Source organism: Propithecus coquereli, unplaced genomic scaffold (genome assembly GCF_000956105.1).
Source record: "Propithecus coquereli isolate 6110/MARCELLA unplaced genomic scaffold, Pcoq_1.0 Scaffold152, whole genome shotgun sequence".
In the NCBI taxonomy this organism is placed as follows: Eukaryota; Metazoa; Chordata; class Mammalia; order Primates; family Indriidae; genus Propithecus; species Propithecus coquereli.
The window spans coordinates 233,238-252,351 of record NW_012139636.1 but is presented as its reverse complement, the minus strand read 5'-3'; the positions used below and the strand labels follow the sequence as shown (position 1 = coordinate 252,351).

At 44.6% G+C, this 19,114-nt stretch overlaps 1 protein-coding gene across 1 annotated transcript in view; it reads left to right on the top strand.

The window, feature by feature from the left end:
* Positions 1–18,498, top strand: part of KCNK13 (potassium channel, two pore domain subfamily K, member 13) — a 110,955-nt gene extending 92,457 nt beyond the window's left edge. Inside the window, exon 2 of the mRNA XM_012640408.1 lies at positions 17,606–18,498. Coding sequence (XP_012495862.1) covers positions 17,606–18,498 — 893 coding nt within the window. The remainder of the gene's footprint in view (positions 1–17,605) is intronic.
* The last annotated feature ends 616 nt before the right edge of the window (positions 18,499–19,114 follow it).

The following is a 19,114-nucleotide window of genomic DNA, read 5'->3' as shown; positions in this document are numbered from 1 at the left end:
GCCTCAAGTGATCCTCCTGCCTTGGCCTCCCAAAGTGCTAAGATTACAGGCGCGAGCCACCACGCCCGGCTATAGCCTCTACTTTTAAGGAGCTTAAAACCTAACTGAGAATATAAGGATTTACTCATCAGGAACCCAACTCAGGCCTTCAGGCTACAGTAAAGTAAGAATATTATTTAGAAAGAGAAATTACGTTTCTTGTGAGGAAAGCAAAAGAGAAATATATTCTAAGTGCATTACCAGGCCTGCAATAGACACCTAGACATTGACAGAACTTGGCGTTTCAAATAAATTCGCCTGCCTTTGTGACCTCAAGACCACTTCTGCAAGGTTAAAAGAGCCCTATTGCGCCTACTCTAACTACTCCCTTTTGCTTTTGTAAAGAAACTCATCCAGAAGACTCAAAAGCACAGAGAGCCGATTTTTCATGAAGAATTACAAAAAGTTTTGGGTACCTGGTATGTGCTGAGCTCACAGCCTAGGAACAGGGGAGGGTTCATGCACAACTATCACAGTGAGGTCAGGGCTGGGAGGAACAGGAAGGACATTTAGCAAGGGCCTTGAAGGATGAGTACATATGTTTTGGGTTGGTTTTTTATTTTTGTTTTAGGGAAGATAGGGGATGTTGATTTTTTTTTCTAATTAGAAATTTGATACCTTTCTGCTGCTGTATGCCACTAATAATCCATTGTAAAATATATTAAATATTCTTTTTTAGTATATACCCAAAAGAATTAACAGCAGAAACTCAAACAGATCTTTTTACACCCACGTTCATAACAGCATTATTCGCAACAGCCAAGAGGAGGAAACGACCCAAGGGTCCACTGAGGGATGAATGGTCAAACAAACTGTGGCCCATACATACTATAGAATGTTATTGAGCCAAAAAACGAATGAAATCCTGATACATGCTACAACATGGATGAGCCTTGAAAACATCATGCTAAATGAGAGAAGCCAGACACAAAAGGACAAATATTATATGATTCCACGTATCTGAGGTACTTAGAATAAGCCAATTCATAGACAGAAAGCAGAATAGAGGTTGCCCAGGGGCTGGGGGGAGGCGGGGGAGTTATTGTTTAGCGGGTACAGAGGCTCTGCTTGGGACGACGAAAATGTTCTGGAAATGGATGGTGATGACGACTGTGCAGCATTGTGAACGCACTTAATGCCACTGAATTGTACACTTAAAATGGTTAAAATGGTACGTGTTATGTATATTTTGCCACAATAAAAAGCATTAATAATAAGACAACAAACAACCAAAAAATATATATGGTGGGAGGAAAGATTTCATCCGCAACAGCTACAAAAGCTATGAGACAGGAATCAGCATGACAAGATTTGTGCAGAATTCACATGAAGTAATTACAAAATTCGACTAAGGCTCATTTTTAAAGGGTTTCTATAAATGCAGAGAGATACACTGTGTTCCTGGTAGAAAAACTCAATTTGGTAAGAATGTCATTTCTCCACAAATGAATCTCTAAATATAAGGCAACCCCAATCAAAATCTAAATATCTCTTCTGGAACTTAACCAAATGATTCTAAAACTCATCAGGAAAATTGAACATGAAATAAGCAAGGGCAGTTTTGAAAAGAAAAGGGGAAAAGGGAGAAGAGAGAAGAAGGGCAAAGGCGGAGGGAAGGGTCTTCCCAACATTGAGGAAAGGAGAACTGCTTATGTTTTTGGTACCAGCCCCGTCATAGACAATAGATCAATGGAACAAAATATAAAATCTAGACACAAATAAATAAAATATAAGAATTTTGCCTCTGATAAAAGTGACATTTCAAGAGAGTGGAAAAAGAATGAACTATTCAAAAATGGTGCTGAGGAGCTCACACCTGTGACAGAATTGCAGGGAACTAAATACACACTCATACGCGAGCACAGGGCAATGGGAGGGAACAGGAAACAGACCAGTGGGTTGTGTCAGTGTTGATATCCTGGTTGTGATATTACCGGACAGTTTTGTAAAATGTTATCCTTGGGCAAAACTGGGTGAAGTATACACAGAATCACTTTGTATTATTTCTTTTTTTTTTCAAAATATTAAGAGGGTACAGATGTTTTTGTTATATGGATACCTTTTATAATGCTTAAGTCTGGGCTTTTAGTGTGACCATCACCAAAATAGTGTTCATTGTACCCGATTCGTAGGTTGGTAGGTTTTTACCTCTCCTCATCCCCACTTCCTGATTTCCAATGACCTCTTACTTCTCTTTGTGCCCATGTGTGCCCATCAATTAGCTCCCAGTTATTAGAGAGTATTTGTGGTATTTGTTTCTCCATTCCTGAGATACTTTCCTTGGGATAATAGTCTCCAGTTCCATCCAAGTTGCTGCAAAAGACATTATTTCATTCCTATTTATGGTTGAGTAGTACTCCATGGTGTGTGTGTGTGTGTGTGTGTATAGATATATATATAGAGAGAAATACATATAGATATATATACACCACATTTTCTTAATCCACTCATGAATTGATGGGTGCTTAGGTTGATTCCACATCTTTGCCATTGTGAATTGTGCTGCAATAAACATTCGAGTGCAGGTGTCTTTTTGATAAAATGAATTCTTTTCCTTTGGGTAGATACCCAGTGGTAGGATTGCTGGGTCAAATGGTAAGTCTACATTTCTTTGTTTGAGGAATCTCCATACTGTTTCCATAGAGGTTGTACTAATTTACAGTCCCTCTCTATATTACTTCTTACAACTGCATGTCAGTCTGCAATTATCTCAATAGAAATTTCAATTAAAAACAGTGCTGAGAAAAACAAACTATTTTTAAAATGTTAGAGCCCTGCAATTAGAGAAGAATTAAATATTACATTGCTTTTAAAAACTAGAACCATAAGTGAATACTGGCATATTCCTAGAGTAAGGGAGGACTTTTCTCTTCACGATCCCCAAAGCCAAAAGCCACAATAGAAGAAATTGATTGATTTGCCTACATGAAAATTAATCTTCAGCATAGCAACAAAATACTTACGCAGACATGAAAGACAAATACAATTTGGGAAAAAATATTTGCAACATGTACAAAAGACAAAGAGTTAACTGCCTTAGAAATATATGAAGAGCTTTTACAAATCAATAGAAAAACAGTAGATACTCTAACAGGAAAATGGGCTAAAGACACAAGTAGACAATTCACAAAAGAAGACATACAAAAGGCCAATAAACATGCCAAAAATGTAGGCAATGAAACCGAAACTGCTGGAGAAAGAACGTGCAAATTTTGGAAGAAATATAGTTGAAGGAAGTTGGGAGGCAACGTCTTATTTACTGATAACGATTAACTCAGTGTCAGGCACATAGTAGATAATGTTTGTTGAATGAATGAATGAATACATAGAAATAAAGGACACAGCGGAAGGAACATTTCAGATGCAGTTAGGAGAGAAAAGTAGAGGTATAGGTACTTTAAGGCAGGTTAGGTCAGTTCTTATTGTAGAGGTTATTTTGCCAGTAAAACTAGAAATGATATAATCAGAAGAAAATCCCTTTGTCTCAACTCCCAAAGGCCTCCAGTGAGAACGGGGAGCCTCCCACTCGGATGGGAGAATCTCTAAGATGAGTTTAGGCTTTAAACCATTTTCTTCAGTGCCCTTTCTCTGCATCCGCAGTTCCTCATTCCTCTTCCTGTTCCCCAGTGGGTAACCATGACTTTGCCCTTTCCTAGCCGCATGCTTTAGCCCCAAATCTGAGCCCACTGAGCATAAACGGTGTGATCGACAAGTGCATTGGGTTCAGGGTGACCCTGAGCTGGCTTTGCACTGAGTGCTTCGTACTTGTTCTTTGAGTCAGCAGTTCTGTGTAACTTTACTTTTCCAGTTTTTAAAAGAAACTTACTAAAGACCTTGGCATTTGGGTTAACAACCTAAAGGTCTTGGGAGGTGTTTGTCTTCAGCATTTGTTGCCTCGGTGGAAAAGTAAATCCTAATGAATCAGCCCTTTCTTTCCCCATGGCTGGCTAAATACCATTGTGTTATAAAATTTCTGAACAGTTCCTCTGGCAGTTAAATTATTATACTGATCCCATTTGTGCCACAAACATCACAATACCTGAAAAAAATGGGTCTATGCTGGCTTTGGGCAAAGGAAAGTTATAACTGCTTTCTGGAACTAATAATATCAAAATTAAGCATTTTTAAGGGAAGGCCCCAAAAGAACCCTCTCAAAGCATAGTTTTTTATTTTATTTTATTTTAGAGGCACCAGCCTGGAAGGTGCTTCTAAAAGGAATGAGGTTTGAGTTGTGTATCTCTAAAGACTCTTTTAAAGAAATGGAAAAAGGGAGGAGGAGGGGGAGGAAGGAAGGAAGGAGGTTGGAAAAGAAGGAAAGAAGGGAGAAAAAGGAAGAAAAACTTAATTTTCTATAGGTGTCTTTGGTTCCCTAGAGCTACTTTCATAGCAAACATGAGGTGTTTGTCAATCATTTTTAGGAAATTCTAGGTAATGCAGCGTACCCAGTGGTACAGTGGTAAAACAGTAAATTTCCTGAGTTTGTAGGGAAGAGGTACAGACTGCGGAAGAAAGTATATTATGATATTGTAAATAACACACGTATTTCAAGTCTTACACGATTCTGTCATGTAGCTTTCTGGGCTGTGCTTCACTCTTGACACTTAAGTAAAACCACAAAAGGTAAGAGAGCTACTAGTGCTCTGTGGGTCTTTGGCTTTAAAACTGGGTTTCTGGAAGCACGAGGGTCCCGCAAAGGGGTCCCAGAGGCTGCTGTGGGCGAGGGAGGGTGCTGAGCGGGGTGGGGCTGGGACCCTTCCCAGGCCAAGTAGAATAGCTCAGCCTCATCCGCTCTGCACACTGATACCACCTCTCCTCTGCAGCACGTGATTCAAAAAGGGCAGGCAGATTCACTCATACTTTATCCAGAAGTCCATCAAAATAAAGATATCATCGTAATAATTCCTCAACATGTCTTGGAGCTAGATTTTCTCGCTCATGTCGAAGAAAAGGCACCTTTCATCAGTGACATGCCCTGCGTTGGTAACATTCTACTTAATTGAACCATTTCTTGTTAGTCTGAGGGAGGGCAATTTAGTTCAAGAGAGAACATAATTATGCCTGCTTGCTTTTAAGGAGCAGTTTCACGATGTAAAAGTTAAGAATCTCTGGAATTGGGACGCCTTCTGGAGATAAGTAAATCACATGAGTTTTCCCCTGAAATGAAGGTAAAAACAGAAATAATGACAGCATTTACAGCTTCCAGCATTAACTCCAGCTATCATACTAGCTAAATGTGAAAAAGAGCTTGAGAAAGCACAAAACACAGAGCTAAACGCCGCCGTGCATCAGTGTCTGTCGTGGGGAAATGAAATTTTCAAAATCCCTCTTCAGGAGCTAATGCATTTTGATTCCCATGCGGCCAATCGTTGTTACTTCTGAGTACAAAAACTACCGTGATTTGTAGTAATGCAGATGATCTGAAGAATCCTTATTTATCACACCCCAGTTTTCAACTTTTATAGTTAGAATAGCGGTCATTTCTTTTGTACTTGTAAACTGCTTAATGCTGAAGACTATTAGAACATCCCCTGGCTCAGAAGTTACCTGGAAAATAGTTTACTCGGTGCTACATGTGATTTCATAATCTTTTGTCAAAGATGCTTTACTGTTAATGGAACGAGAGAGGAGTCATAACCCTAAAAATATCAAATTCCAAAATTATCCTTAACTTTAGGAAGAACTGGTAACTTCTGCGTCAATAGCAGCCATTGCTGCAAAACCAAAGCTCAGGTGTGGTGTGGAAATCCCACTTCTTTCTGGCTTACCGGCACCTTGGGAAATGCTTTAAATCAACCTGTGCCGTCTCTGTTAGTTGAGAAATGTTACACATAGAAATCTTTTCTGGTAAACTATATGAATCTACCTGCCTGCGCTGCGGAAGGAGAGTTCAAGGTGAATCCTCCCCAGAACCCCGGGATGATGGAACAAACAGAATGAGCTCAGATTCATGCCCTGCACAACCAATCACAGGATATTGGAATCTGAAGGCCTTTAGAGCTTATCCGGGCCACCCTACCTTCATTTTACCAGAGGGACAACCAGAAGAAGTTGTGGGCATGACGCAGTTAGGTTATTGATTGTCTGGACTAGAACCCAGGCCCTAACTAGCCAGCTACATGGCTTTGAGCAAGTTACTTAACCTCTGTGACCTTCAGATTCCTCAGGTGTAAAAGAGGGGAGAATAGCTCCTACCTGGCAAGGCTGGCGTGAGGATGGTGTGAAGCACTGTGCACAGGGCCTGGTTCAGACCCAGCGCTCTATGCATGAAACTGTTGCCATGGCCATCTTCCTCCTCATCAGGACACTATTCTGACAGTCAAACGGCTTTGTGCTTAGAGGCCCAGACAGGTTTAATCCTCATACAACACTCACAAACCAATAGGCCCTAGAGTGACGGAAGAAATTCCTAAAATCAATCTATTTTCATTGCCTTGCTCACCACTGGGTAGCACAGAAATAAAGAGTGCAATGATCAACTTCCTGAAAGCAGAACGTCTATTGAGTTACTTAATTGCCAGTTCTCCTTTGGTCTGTTAAGTCAGTCACTGAGCATCCCTGTCTTGAATGTCTTGATGAAAGACAGCATCCCTGTCTTTTCCATCCCTTGAATGGAAAACTCAAGAACAGTGATTCTCTGGCCCTATGGTCATCATTATCCATGCAGGGAGCTGGGCTCAGCCCCAGACGTGCGGATCTGGTAGGTAAGACTCCGGAATCTGTGCTTCAACAAGCTCTCGGGTAGTGTTGATACCAGTGGTTCACGTACCACGCTAGAGAGACACCACCTAGAACACAGAACCCAGACCTGTTCACCTACCTGGGCCTCAGCGGGCCACCAAGCCTGTTTAGAATGAGTGACTGTCTCAATCCTCGGTCACGCTGCCACATCTCCCCATCCCCTGCCAATAATCCACAACCTCATTTTACAAAAACAAACCGGGATTGCCGCCTGCCTGGTTCATAATGCAGAAGGTGTACCGGCTGGGAAGTGCCACTTCCTTCTGTGCTCATTTGCTCTGTCACCATAGCTGATGTAGGAAGTGGAAAGTCCTCGAGTACTTTGGAAGTCATTTCGGTCCAAAGGAAGACAGGAGCAGCTACCATCATGTCTGCCTCGAGGCCCCACAGTCAGCTCAGAACTCTGCACAGAGCTCATGCTGACATCGTGTACCATCTGGGACGTGTCCCGTGTCGCGTATTAATATACAGAAGCAGCAAGGGCCGTCTTTGCCTCCAGGCCCCCGGAATTGCATCTTTCACTGGGTTTTGGTGGGGAGGTTGGGGGCCCTTCTTTAGCATCTTCCCCAGGCAGACCTGACTTTCTTTGCCTTCCACAAACCCAGCCTGTCTCCCCCAGTGCTGTGACCCTGGCTAGTGGACATTTCCAGGAGTGGGGCCTGTGGTCCTTGCGCCGGAATCACTGTGGCCACTGGTTTACAATGCAGGTCGTCTGCTCCCACTCGACCTCCTGGTCAGAACAGCTGGGGGTGAGGCCTGGAAATCGCAGTCCTTAACAAACTCCTCGGGGGATTTTCAGGCCAATTCAAATTTGGTACCTCTGTCCCAGGTGACCTTAATTTCCTTCTACCTTATTCACCGCTCAGTTCATTTTTATACTGCAAACAAAAGTGTGATCAGCCCTCCTGTCCTCCCTGCAGCTTGACAGAAGTTTTCCATCCATCTTTTATGTCATCTGCAGGTGATTCAGAAAAGGAGTTTATCTGATTTTAAACGCCACCTCGGGTGGATTTCCTTCTTGTGTGTTTCTAGTACTTCATTTCCTGGGCCAGGTTTCACGCTCCTGGAAGGCAGAAACCATCATCTCATTGCTCCCCCAGCCCCTTGCTCTTCGCACAGTGCTCAAAACCTAATCTATCCCGAAACGCTGGCAGCACTTGCCTGCCAGGCCCTCTCCTCTACAATGAGAAGCAAGATTTCCCACAGGAAGTCGGCTGCGATTGTGAACTCTTGGCCCGTGTGTTTAAACATCTGTCTGAGCATTTTCTTTAGGAGACTCAGAACTTTATTCATAGATGTGCTCTGTGGAGAGAATGACCTCCGCTCTTACGTGGACACTTACCTTTCACGCACCTCAGACCTCTCCTTGCGTACATGTCCTGAGGCACTTACTTGTCCCAGTTTCTCTGGACCTTAAGTTTCCTTTAAGGGACCCTCATCGCCACTCTGGCACTCCCAAAAGTCTGGGTTTTTTCTATCACTAACATGTTACTCTCTGCCGCAGGCAGTCCAGTCTTCCAAACGTTTAGCATAAGGAGGTAAGACAAGGTTTTCTGAGCATTTATTATAGTAAATATCAGTTCACTTGCCTTATCTTCTCACCTGTCCCTCCAGCTCACTGCCAGCGAGGTGGGGGAAGAGACAGGGCTGAACGCCAGCATGCGACGTCATTGAAGGGCTGCTGTACCCCTGCTTGGGAAGGCTCTTCCCTGCCAGGCTGAGGCCGCGTGAGCAGTCCTGATTGATTGTGCATGCACGAGCCACAGGGCACATTGGTAGACTGTGAAGGCAAACCCACGGAAGCCAAAGAAGGCTGGTCCTTCTCGGTAATTTTCTGGAGGTGTTTGTGAAGAAGGATGATGCAGGGGGTGTCCCAGTGAAGGGAGAAAGCCCCCTGAACTCGCCAAGTGGGTTCTTGGCTTTGCACAGGAATGAATTCGAGAGCCAGCCAACCAGCGCCAGGAAGTTTATTGAGAGAGACAGACAACAGATCCTACCCCACAGACAGAGGAGGGGTCCTCTCCTGAGTAGGAGGGGGACACCTTATGGAGCAACGGTAACGTTTTTTGAGGTTTAAAAAAAAAAAAAAAACGTACGTGACCAGCATTGTCTTGTGGTCGGGCCATAAAGGTTAATCATAAACTGCTGTTACAGAAAGGTAAGCGCCGTTTGGAAGGCATCTGGCTTAGTAATTCACCCATCCTTGGGTGGTCCCGGGCTGGAACTTGCTGGCGACTTCCTCATTCAGGGTGGTCAGGGTCTGGAATCGACCAAAATGGGCACACTCAGGCTCTCTCGACCTTCTTTTCTGCCTCATCCCTACACTAAAGGAGCTATGCCAAAGGGAGACATTCTTGCCTTGATTTTAGTAATTAATAAGGACTGCTTTTTTTGATTCGTATAAGGAAGATTATGGCGAACACAACATGGTGCAGTGTGAAATGCTACAAGGACAAAAGTAAGTTCTGTGCATTGGCATAATTCTATCCTGCAGAACTCAGTGGACAGTATTCTGGATGGGAAAAGGGTGACTTTAAAAAGTTTTAGAAGGACTTGAAAGAGGATTTCAAATCATCAACTTGTACCTTTGCTTTAGATTTATAGGTGTACAGAGTTACTGAAGTGCGGGGTGAATGGAAACCCTATGGAGTGTGTCAGCCTTCCGTGCCCAACTATAGCTTCCAATTATGAGGTTCAAAGCCTGGTGTGTCAAATTTAAATCCAGGCAGGGTGTTAACATGAACATTTTCTGTTGTCATTGTCTTGTCCGAGTGGTCACGTACCATGAAACACTTCAGCATCAACAGGTAAGTGTGTGTTTGTGTATAAGTTCACTCCCGTTTATACCCCAGAGGCAGTTAGCCATCAACGGAAGTGTCTGTTCTGGAATCCATCCTCGAGAGGTGACATTAAGCACAGTAAACATTGTCATCAGAATCTGCACCATAGGGTGTATTGCCAGGGTAAAAGCATTAGAAATAATTCTCAATCAGCGGGACGAGTGCTGTGCAAGGTGTGAGGTTGGCCAACCTGACTGCAAAACCCTCGCCCTTGCAGGGCTGCGGCAGAAAACTCGCCCAGCAAAGCCGCCCCCTTGCAAGCAGCACCCTGGGCCTAGAGCTTCATCGTTCCTATGTCACCTAGAAATCAGTAATAGAAATGGCCAAAATAAGTGAGCAGATCCCAAAGAGGACACCCAAATGATCACAAAACATATGAACAGGCACCCAACTTGATGAGACACCAAGGAAATGTGAATTAAAACCACTTCACATCCACCCCAGTGGTTAACATGAATATTGGCACGAATATGAAGACTGTGAACTAAAACTTCAACCTGAATGAGGGGAGGGCAAATCGATACGTCCGCTTTTCTGAACACGTTTGTGTGCTATGAGTCATCATTGCCACTCCTAAGTTTGCGTATTCGAGAGAAATGTGGACATCTGTTCACCAAAAGACATACAAAAATGTTTGTAGAAACACCATTCATACAGCCCAACACTGGAATCAGCCCCGATATTTATGGACAATCAAATGCTCTCTTCCTCCTGCCCCTACAGTGCCCTCAGCTGGAGACTCTTCCTAAAGATCAAACAGGTTCGACAACCCGCTTGATTTACAAGTTGAATTCCCATTAAATTCCAAATCCCCTGCTGGCCTCCTCCTGGAGCTCCTTCAAGTCCCTCACAACCAATTTTCAGCGGAGAATGGGGGTCGGGGGTGGGGAGCGGAAGGAGAGGCGGGAGATAGAGGGAAAGAGGTGTCTGCTGAGGAAACTGCAAGGCCCAGAGAGAGGACATTTCGTTATCCATTGCTATGTGGCAGATCTCACCAAATCAGTGGCTCAGACAACATCCTGGGACCTTTCTCACAATTCTGTGAATTTCCTGGGCTCAGCTGGTGGTTCTTTGGCTCCACTTGGTATCAACTGTGGACCCGCTTGACTGCATTCACCTGTGAGCTCCATGGTGCTTTACTCCATCTGGGAATGGCTGGGGGTGGCTGGGCCTTGCTCTAGCTGGGCAGTCACCCTTCTTACACGGTGTCTAGGGGTCCAGAGGGAGGAAGCTGAAGCTGCTGGGCTTCTTACAGCCTCATCCTAGAACTGCTACAGCATCACTCCCACCATAATCTACTGATCAGAGTGAGTCTCAAGGTCATCCGAGATTCAAGTGGAGAAGAACGAGGCTTCTTCTCTTAATGGGAGGAACAGCAAGTGCTTACAGGGATGGCAGCAATTTGTTTGAAATCACCTTGGGAAATTACTGACCTCAGGCAACAAGTGGAGAGGAGAGAAGTCTACATGGCAGATGGGGGACCTGAATTCAGCCAAGCCTCCACCCCTTGTGAAGATTACCTGGCTTATTGGTGCCTCAGTTTCCCTACCCGTAACGTGAAAAGCTTGGACTTTTCCAAGGCTGTGAAGCCCCTCCCAGCCCTAACAGTGTGGTCCCATAATCCACATAAATACAGTACCCACTGAGGACCCAGAGTGTCCTCTGACCCTCTAGGTCTTCTGTCATTGAACCCATTGCCTTCCTCTACTTCCCCCGACCCCAAGAATAATCCATGGAGTCTGTTCTTGCCTCCTTTTTCTATCCCAGTTGAAATCAGAGGGTTTTTTTTTTTCCAGGGTTTTTTTTTTTTTCACGAGAAAGGGCCTGCAAATTCTTATGTAGTTTCATCCCACACAAAGAGGCTTAAAATTTTAGAATCAAAAAGTTTGCGAAAAAGTATCTGCAAGTCAAGCTTTGATTGCTCAGTGTATTGAGCAGAATGCACCGAGGTCTGCTTCTTCCGGGCAGGTGTTTGCCAGCAACTTGAGAAGACCTGCCGGAATACTTTCACATATTTTCTCAGTTTAAAAGTAATGGAAGAAGATAGAAAACACCAGAAAACAATTAAATTACCCACATTATTACCACCTTGAAATAACCTGATTAATAATTTTGCATATTTCCCTTTATGTTTTTCTTTCCTGTGTATGTGGCAGACATTGTCATCTCTTCCCCCAAGGGACTCAGGTAAATCCTGACCAGTCGAAGAGGAAATCCCTTCCTCTTGTAGATAATTGGTTTTAGGAGTGGCCTGTGACTTGGGCTGGTCAGTGGTATATAATGGTAGACAGTGGGATGTAATGGGAATTCTGCCAGAGGGCTTCTAGAAGGAATTCTCTGTTTCTATAAAGACATACACAAGGTAGGAAAACATTTTCTGACTCTGGACACTGAGGTGTGAGGAGGTGATGCCAGTAGCCGTTGGCATGAAGGGAGTGAACTGACATGTTGGTGAGGCCAGAGCTGGAAAGGCGAGTTGGTCTTGATCCATACATCACGTTCCAAAGACACCAAATTAACCATCCCTGGAGCTGCCCTGTCTCTAAACAGCATGTTCCGCGAGATAATATATCCCCTTCATGTTTAAGCCTCCTCTACTTACGACTTGCTGTTACTGGCAGCCAAAAGCATTTTAACTGCTGTGATATATAGAGCTACATAAATATATTTTATAAAGTTTATTCCTTCATCCTACAAATATTTAATGAGGATGCCCCATATGCCAGGCGTGAGTCATTCTGCAGACTCACTTTGGCTCTGCTTTTCCCACTTAACGTTTTCTCCAGTCATTAAGAACTCTTTGGATATACAATTTTAATGGCTACATTATTTAGTCATTTCTCCATTGTCTGACATTTACTTTGCTAAGGATTTTCATTATTAAAAGTAAAGACATGGTGAACATCCATGTGCATTATTAGTCATATTTCTGATAATTTGGGGGATATATTCCTAAAAAAAAAAGAAAAAGATATTTTTAAAGCACCTGATACATAGTCCCAAACTGCTTCCCAGTTTGTGCCAATTTATATGTCCCCAAGTGGCATTTGAGAGTTGTTGCTGCATATCCGGGCACTCTTGTAACACACAATGCTTTTTCCCCCCCTCAATTATTTCTAGAACAAATTCTGATGAAATTCTACAGGACATATTTACCCAATGAATCAATGGCATACACAGCGGGAGGGGAGATTGTTCACAAATAAAAGAGACTTGCTGTGTGCCCATGTTAGGATCCTGATTCATATGATCTGTAAAAAATAATTTTGAGAAATTTGAATATGGACTGAGTATTATTTGATGTTAAGGAATCAGTGTTAATTTTATTAGGTATGGTAATGGCATGGGGTTATGTTGGGAAAATAAAGTCCTTGGCAGTTACAGATGCATCTTTATTAATGAATGAAATGGCGTGTCATCTGGGAGTTACTTTAAAATACTCCCGTAAATAAAGGGGATGGGATGGGATAGGAGAATCTTGACTGGCAAAATGTTGATAATTCCTGAAACAGAACAATGAAGGTTATTATGCTATTCTCTCTACCTTTGTGTACGTTTGAAAAATATGATACAAAGCTTTTAAATTTTTTACCTTAATTGAATTTTAAAAAGAATATGTAGTTGACAGTGTGTACATCAAAGGCTGGGAGATGCAGGCCTGCCCTCCTTTCTTCATGGGCTCAGCGAAGGGCTCCACTGGGGTTGACTGGGACCTTGGCAGTCCCTGATGGCTCTATTCTTAGCCCCAAGGACAATAGGGAGCCTGGTTTGGTCCCAGAATCTGCCCTAGAGGTTATGGTAACATTTGCACAGGTCTGAAATGGTTTAAGGGAACTAGACCAAAGTAGGCTGTAGGGTTCATTGGTCTCCAAGCCAACGTCATGGTCCTTTGTCCTCGATCAGCTTATCTGCTCCCAGAATCGGGGCTTGAACACAAATCAGATGATCTCAGGCTTTAAGCCCAGGGAATAAATTACATATTGAAAAGCATAGCCTATGACAATCAGTTTCATTTGTGTGCCTATGAAACGTAGGGAGATTGAAATGCATGGGGTGTAATAGGTTTTTAAACCAATTTGTTAACTATTTGTTGGAAGAGACACACATACATTCAGAAATGTGTGTTCTAGTAAGTGAAAATTATAGGGTTTTAGCTTCTGATGCCAGCCAATTCCCCCTGGTCTTGGTAGCAGATTTGGCAGCCACTGTGGTCTGGGTGTCTATATAAAGCATGGAGCTATGGACACTTGGTTAATTTTCTTTTCTCAATCCTACCTATGACTTGTACCCCTGGCAGTGGCCTGCACGCAATTACAATAGTCAGGTGGAAAAAATGCAGGCCCAGGAGACAAGATAATCTAGGTTCTAATTCTGGCTTTATGACTTTAGGCAAATTACTTTAGCTTTTGTAGTCATCTTCTTCTCGTCTGTCAAAGGGGACCAGGAGACCAGTACCTCTCAGCTCCCCCACGTGGGTGTGAGTCGTGACAAGCACACAGCCGGTAGAGAGAAGGCCTTTGATGATAATGCCTGAGCCCTTCTCCTCCACCAAGAAGGCCCCCAAGGGTTGTTATTCAGCATCCAAACATCCTCAACGCTCAGTATTGGGGGGTGCAAAAGAGGAAGGCTTTCTATGAAAAAGCCTGTGTTATTAGCACACTCACACACTTTTAAGCTCTGAGACGAGTAAAAGCCATAGAAATGCCGCTCACTGCAGACATAAGGAATCTGTCTCCCCTTGCTTCCATGAACACCGCCACTTATACCATTTTCTGTTATTTTTGCTGATTAGAGAAATGGCAGTGATCGATCAAATACAGTAGGTAACCAAAAGTCATGATTATCTCTTTTTTAAAATAAAATTGAGTGCTTTGAAACCAAATAAATAAGACAGAATGGAGAAATTTTAAATCCCTGGAACATGTCACAAAATCACCGGAAGCCTCATTCATTGGAAAAATCAGCTCATCAGGCCTGTCAGCTGGCTTCAGCAATGCACCTGAATGGGCCTGAGTCACTCGTCCCAAAGCGAGGCTGCATTCAGGACCCTGAAGCACAGATAACACCATCGTACTTCTGTGTTGGCCCTTGACTCACTGTGGCTTGTTTTATAGACAGCAGTTTATGTGTCCCAGCCCTGGATGCCAGGGTTATCTTATGAGGCTACCTAGTCTATTTGGGCTGCTATAAAAAAATACCATAGATGGGGGGTTATCAACAACAGAAATTGATTTCTCACAGTTCTGGAGGCTGTGAAGTCCAAGATCAAGGCACCAGCAGATCTGGTATCTGGTGAGAGCCCCCTTCCTCACAGATGGAACCTTCTTGCTGTGTCTTCTCATGGAGGAAGGGATGAGCAAGCTTTCTTTCGCCTCTTTTATAAAAAGAGCTCCACCCTCACGACTTAATCACCTCCCAAAGGCCCCACCTCCCGATACCATCACCTTGGGAGTGAGGATCTCAACGTATGAATTTTCAGGGACATAAACACTCAGACCATAGCAGTTGCCCAACCATGTAGTGCAGGGCCTTGAACTTAATAGGTGCTCAGTAAATTACTGCTATTACCTTGTAGGTGGGAGCTAATGCATAACAACTCCTGTTGCTCTGCTTTCCAAGAGCAAAATAACTAAATCACCTCTGGGACAGGAAAGGAATACATGAGAAAGTTCTCTTCTAATTGCTTGTAACTGCCCCCCTGAACACACACACACACACTTATTGTTTCTGAGCCTTCTCCATTTTCACTGACTTTATCCAATTTCTGGAATATTATCAGGTCAATAAATAGCCCCAAATAAATGTTTCCCCCTTTTTCTGTATGTCTTTAGCTCTCTGTGTTCAGTGACTACAGTAGCAATATTCTCTGGTCTACAGCTATGGGGCCTACTGAAACCTACACTGCCAAGAGTTTCTGAGGGACTTTAATTTTTAAAACGAGAGATCCCAGAGAAGAGATGACAGTCTGGTTTTCTATCAGGAAGGGCTCTAACTAATTCTCAATGGAACCACTCCCTGTCCTTCCATCCTTCTTTACCAAATCATCCTGTCCATTCCACTCCATCCCATCCAGCTAAGAAGCTAAACTCAGTATCTTCCTCTAGTTTCTTGGTTACATACCATCAATTTCTTGCCCAAGTGCAGCTCTTGTGTGTTGAGAAAGGAAAACGGAATTTAGCTGGAAAACTAAGTGGTAACACAGTATGCACATCTGGGTGTTTGGGAAAGTCGGCCCCTTGGCTTGACCGGAGCAGACCAGGTCACGATGCCAGAAGCCCATGCATTTCAAGGTCTGGTCTGAACACGTCGCAGAGTGCACTGGGAGGCAGCCATTGGCTGAGCTGTAGCAACAAGGTATCGGCTCAGGGACAAGGAGGGGGCGTTATCAAGAAAAAGTTCTTGTGATGCCAACAATGGGACCTAAGTTAGAAAACTGAACTTGAAAATCAAGAAAAAATGGAAAGGAGATTTGACTTGAATAAGAAACTGAACTGAGGGAGGCATGTCAGTATGCATTTTTTAAATGGTGTTTGTATTCAGAGTGACTCTAATGCCAATCTCCTCAAAAAATCAGCCTTCCCATGTTTACTGAATGGAACCCACATCCCTCCAATCAGAATGGGCTTCCCCTTGTAGCCCCTTAGTGAGAAATACTGAGTGTATCCCTGCTCTCTTTTTGATTTTTCTTAGTAACATCCATTGTCCTACAATATATACTCTTAGCAGCACACCTGCATGCACAGGTAGAAAGGCCTAGAGGGTAGAAATTTGAACAGTTAAAGGCAAAGGCAAGAGAGACATTGTATATTTTATCAAACCATAACATCCAGTATCTCTGTTGTTACTCCAAAAGCATGAGGTGTGTGTTTAAAGATTTTTGTTTAAAACTTGAGCAAATTTCTCATTTCTACATATGCTGGCACTGCTGTTTCTGGAACATCCCAACTACCACCACATACATAGACGCTTCTCCTTGCCTGCCTAACTCCTCTTTAGCTTTCAGGTCTCCCTGCTTAATTGTCCCCAAACCCCAAGTCTGAGATGGGCCCCCCTCTTAGCGGCTCCCATGGAACCCCATACTCCAGCATAACACTAATCACACAATACAGTAATCATCTCACTGAACTAGGGCTCCATGAGGACGGGGACCAAATCTGTCTTTTCCACAGTTCTATCCTTAAGTTAATAAGTATTTGTAGAATAAATGAATTCTGATTAGTCCATATAACCCTTTTCTTTTTTTTTTTTTTTTTTTGAGACAGAGTCTCACTCTGTTGCCCGGGCTAGAGTGCCATGGCTTCAGCCTAGCTCACAGCAACCTCAGACTCCTGGGCTCAAGCAATCCTACTGCCTCAGCCTCCAGAGTAGCTGGGACTACAGGCATGCGCCACCATGCCCGGCTAATTTTTTCTATATATTTTTAGTTTTCTAATTAATTTCTTTCTATTTTTAGTAGAGACGGGGTCTCACTCTTGCTCAGGCTGGTCTCGAACTCCTGACCTTGAGCGATCCACCCGCCTCGGCCTCCCAGAGTGCTAGGATTACAGGCGTGAGCCACCGCGCCCAGCCTAACCCTTTTCTTTATATGAGCCTTTGCTTATCTCTCTGAACAAGATCTGTTGAGTATGGTTGTTCAGGTTGTGTACTGTACAAGGACATCTAGCAGAGGGTGGAAGGGAGACTGATATCCGGCCCACAATCTCATCACCAAGCCATTTTTTGTTGGCTGTATCCACTCAGAGGAGGAAGTGCTTTTTTCTGATTTGCACAATAGCACCATATGAGCTTTCAGCAGCCCAGCTCTGAACACCGCTCATCTTCAAAAGGCGGTGGGAACCCTCCTGCTCATTCCCAGAAAGGCTAGGAATGAGTGATTTTCTGAAACTGTTTCTTTAGGTCCTTTTCCAGCCGTCAAAGCCAAGACCTAGTCCCCATTCACAGGAAGGACGCCTCTCACTCTTCTCTCCTCTGCTTTTTGTCTCCTGCAGGATTTGGGATGACGACTCCAGCGACCGTAGGAGGAAAAATCTTTCTGATCTTTTATGGCCTGGTCGGGTGTTCAAGCACCATCTTGTTCTTCAACCTCTTCCTGGAGCGCCTCATCACGGTCATCGCCTACATCATGAAATCGTGCCACCAGCGGCAGCTCCGGCGACGCGGGGCCCTGCCCCAGGACAGCCTCAAGGGCCCGGGGAAGCGCGAGGCGGACAGCCTGGCGGGCTGGAAGCCCTCGGTGTACTACGTCATGCTGATCCTGTGCACCGCCTCGGTCCTCATCTCCTGCTGCGCCTCGGCCATGTACACCCCCATGGAAGGGTGGAGCTACTTCGACTCGCTCTACTTCTGCTTTGTGGCCTTCAGCACCATCGGCTTTGGGGACCTCGTCAGCAGCCAGAACGCCCAGTACGAGCGCCAAGGCCTCTACCGCTTCGCCAACTTCGTCTTCATCCTCATGGGCGTCTGCTGCATCTACTCCTTGTTCAACGTCATCTCCATCCTCATCAAGCAGTCGGTGAACTGGATCCTGCGGAAGATGGACGCCCGGTGCTGCCCACGGTGCAGGAGGCGGTTCCTGCCGTCGCGGCGGAACGCGGTGATGCCGGGCACGGTGCGCAAGCGCGGCGCCGTCTCCATAGAGACGGACGCGGGGCCGGAGAGCGAGGCGGACGCGCGCCGCCTGTCGGGGGAGATGATCTCCGTCAAGGACTTCCTGGCGGCCAACAAGGTGTCGCTGGCCATCCTGCAGAAGCAGCTGTCGGAAACGGCCAACGGCTGCGCCCACCAGACCGGCACGCCGTCCCGGGACGATGAGTTCTCGGGGGGCGTGGGAGCCTTTGCAATAATGAACAACAGGTTGGCAGAGACGAGCGGGGACAGGTAGAAGCAGGAGTGGCTGCTGGACCGGGAGCCCGGGGGAGAGTAGCGGACGGCAGGCTGTCCCCCAAGGACCAGCTCGCTGCACCCGGGCTCGGCTCCTTCCGGGAGCCCCCGCAAGCCCAGTTGGAGAACTCTGATCTTGGCTCCGACCGACAGCCACCTTCCAGAGCTGGGGGAACCTGAAGCCTCAATGCCTTTCTCCTTCTCTTTGTTCTTTAAGTCGGAACTCAGCCCTTTCTAAAATGAATCACAAAAGCAGCCTAAGGAAAAAGAAAAAAAAAGCAGCCTAAGACGTTGCATTGTTTCTTTACTTTTCTTGTTTCAGAGTTTTAGCTGCCTGGGGAGATAAATTGTACTTAAGCCTTGATTTCCTACCGCTGTGTTCCTCACTTGGACAGGAAAATCCTGAAGCCCCCAACTTTTCCCTGGAACTCTGAATGGATGAATTCAAAACAGGGGAAAAAATATTTGGGAATGTGTCTGGGCTTTCTTTTTTGCTGTGCTTCCTTCAGAGCAGATTTGTCAGTGGTGCCACGAGTAGGGAAGATTTCTGTACTCTTTATCTGTTTTTTGTTTTCCCTTTCTTTTTATTTTTAAGATCTTAATGCCTGGCTAAGGTG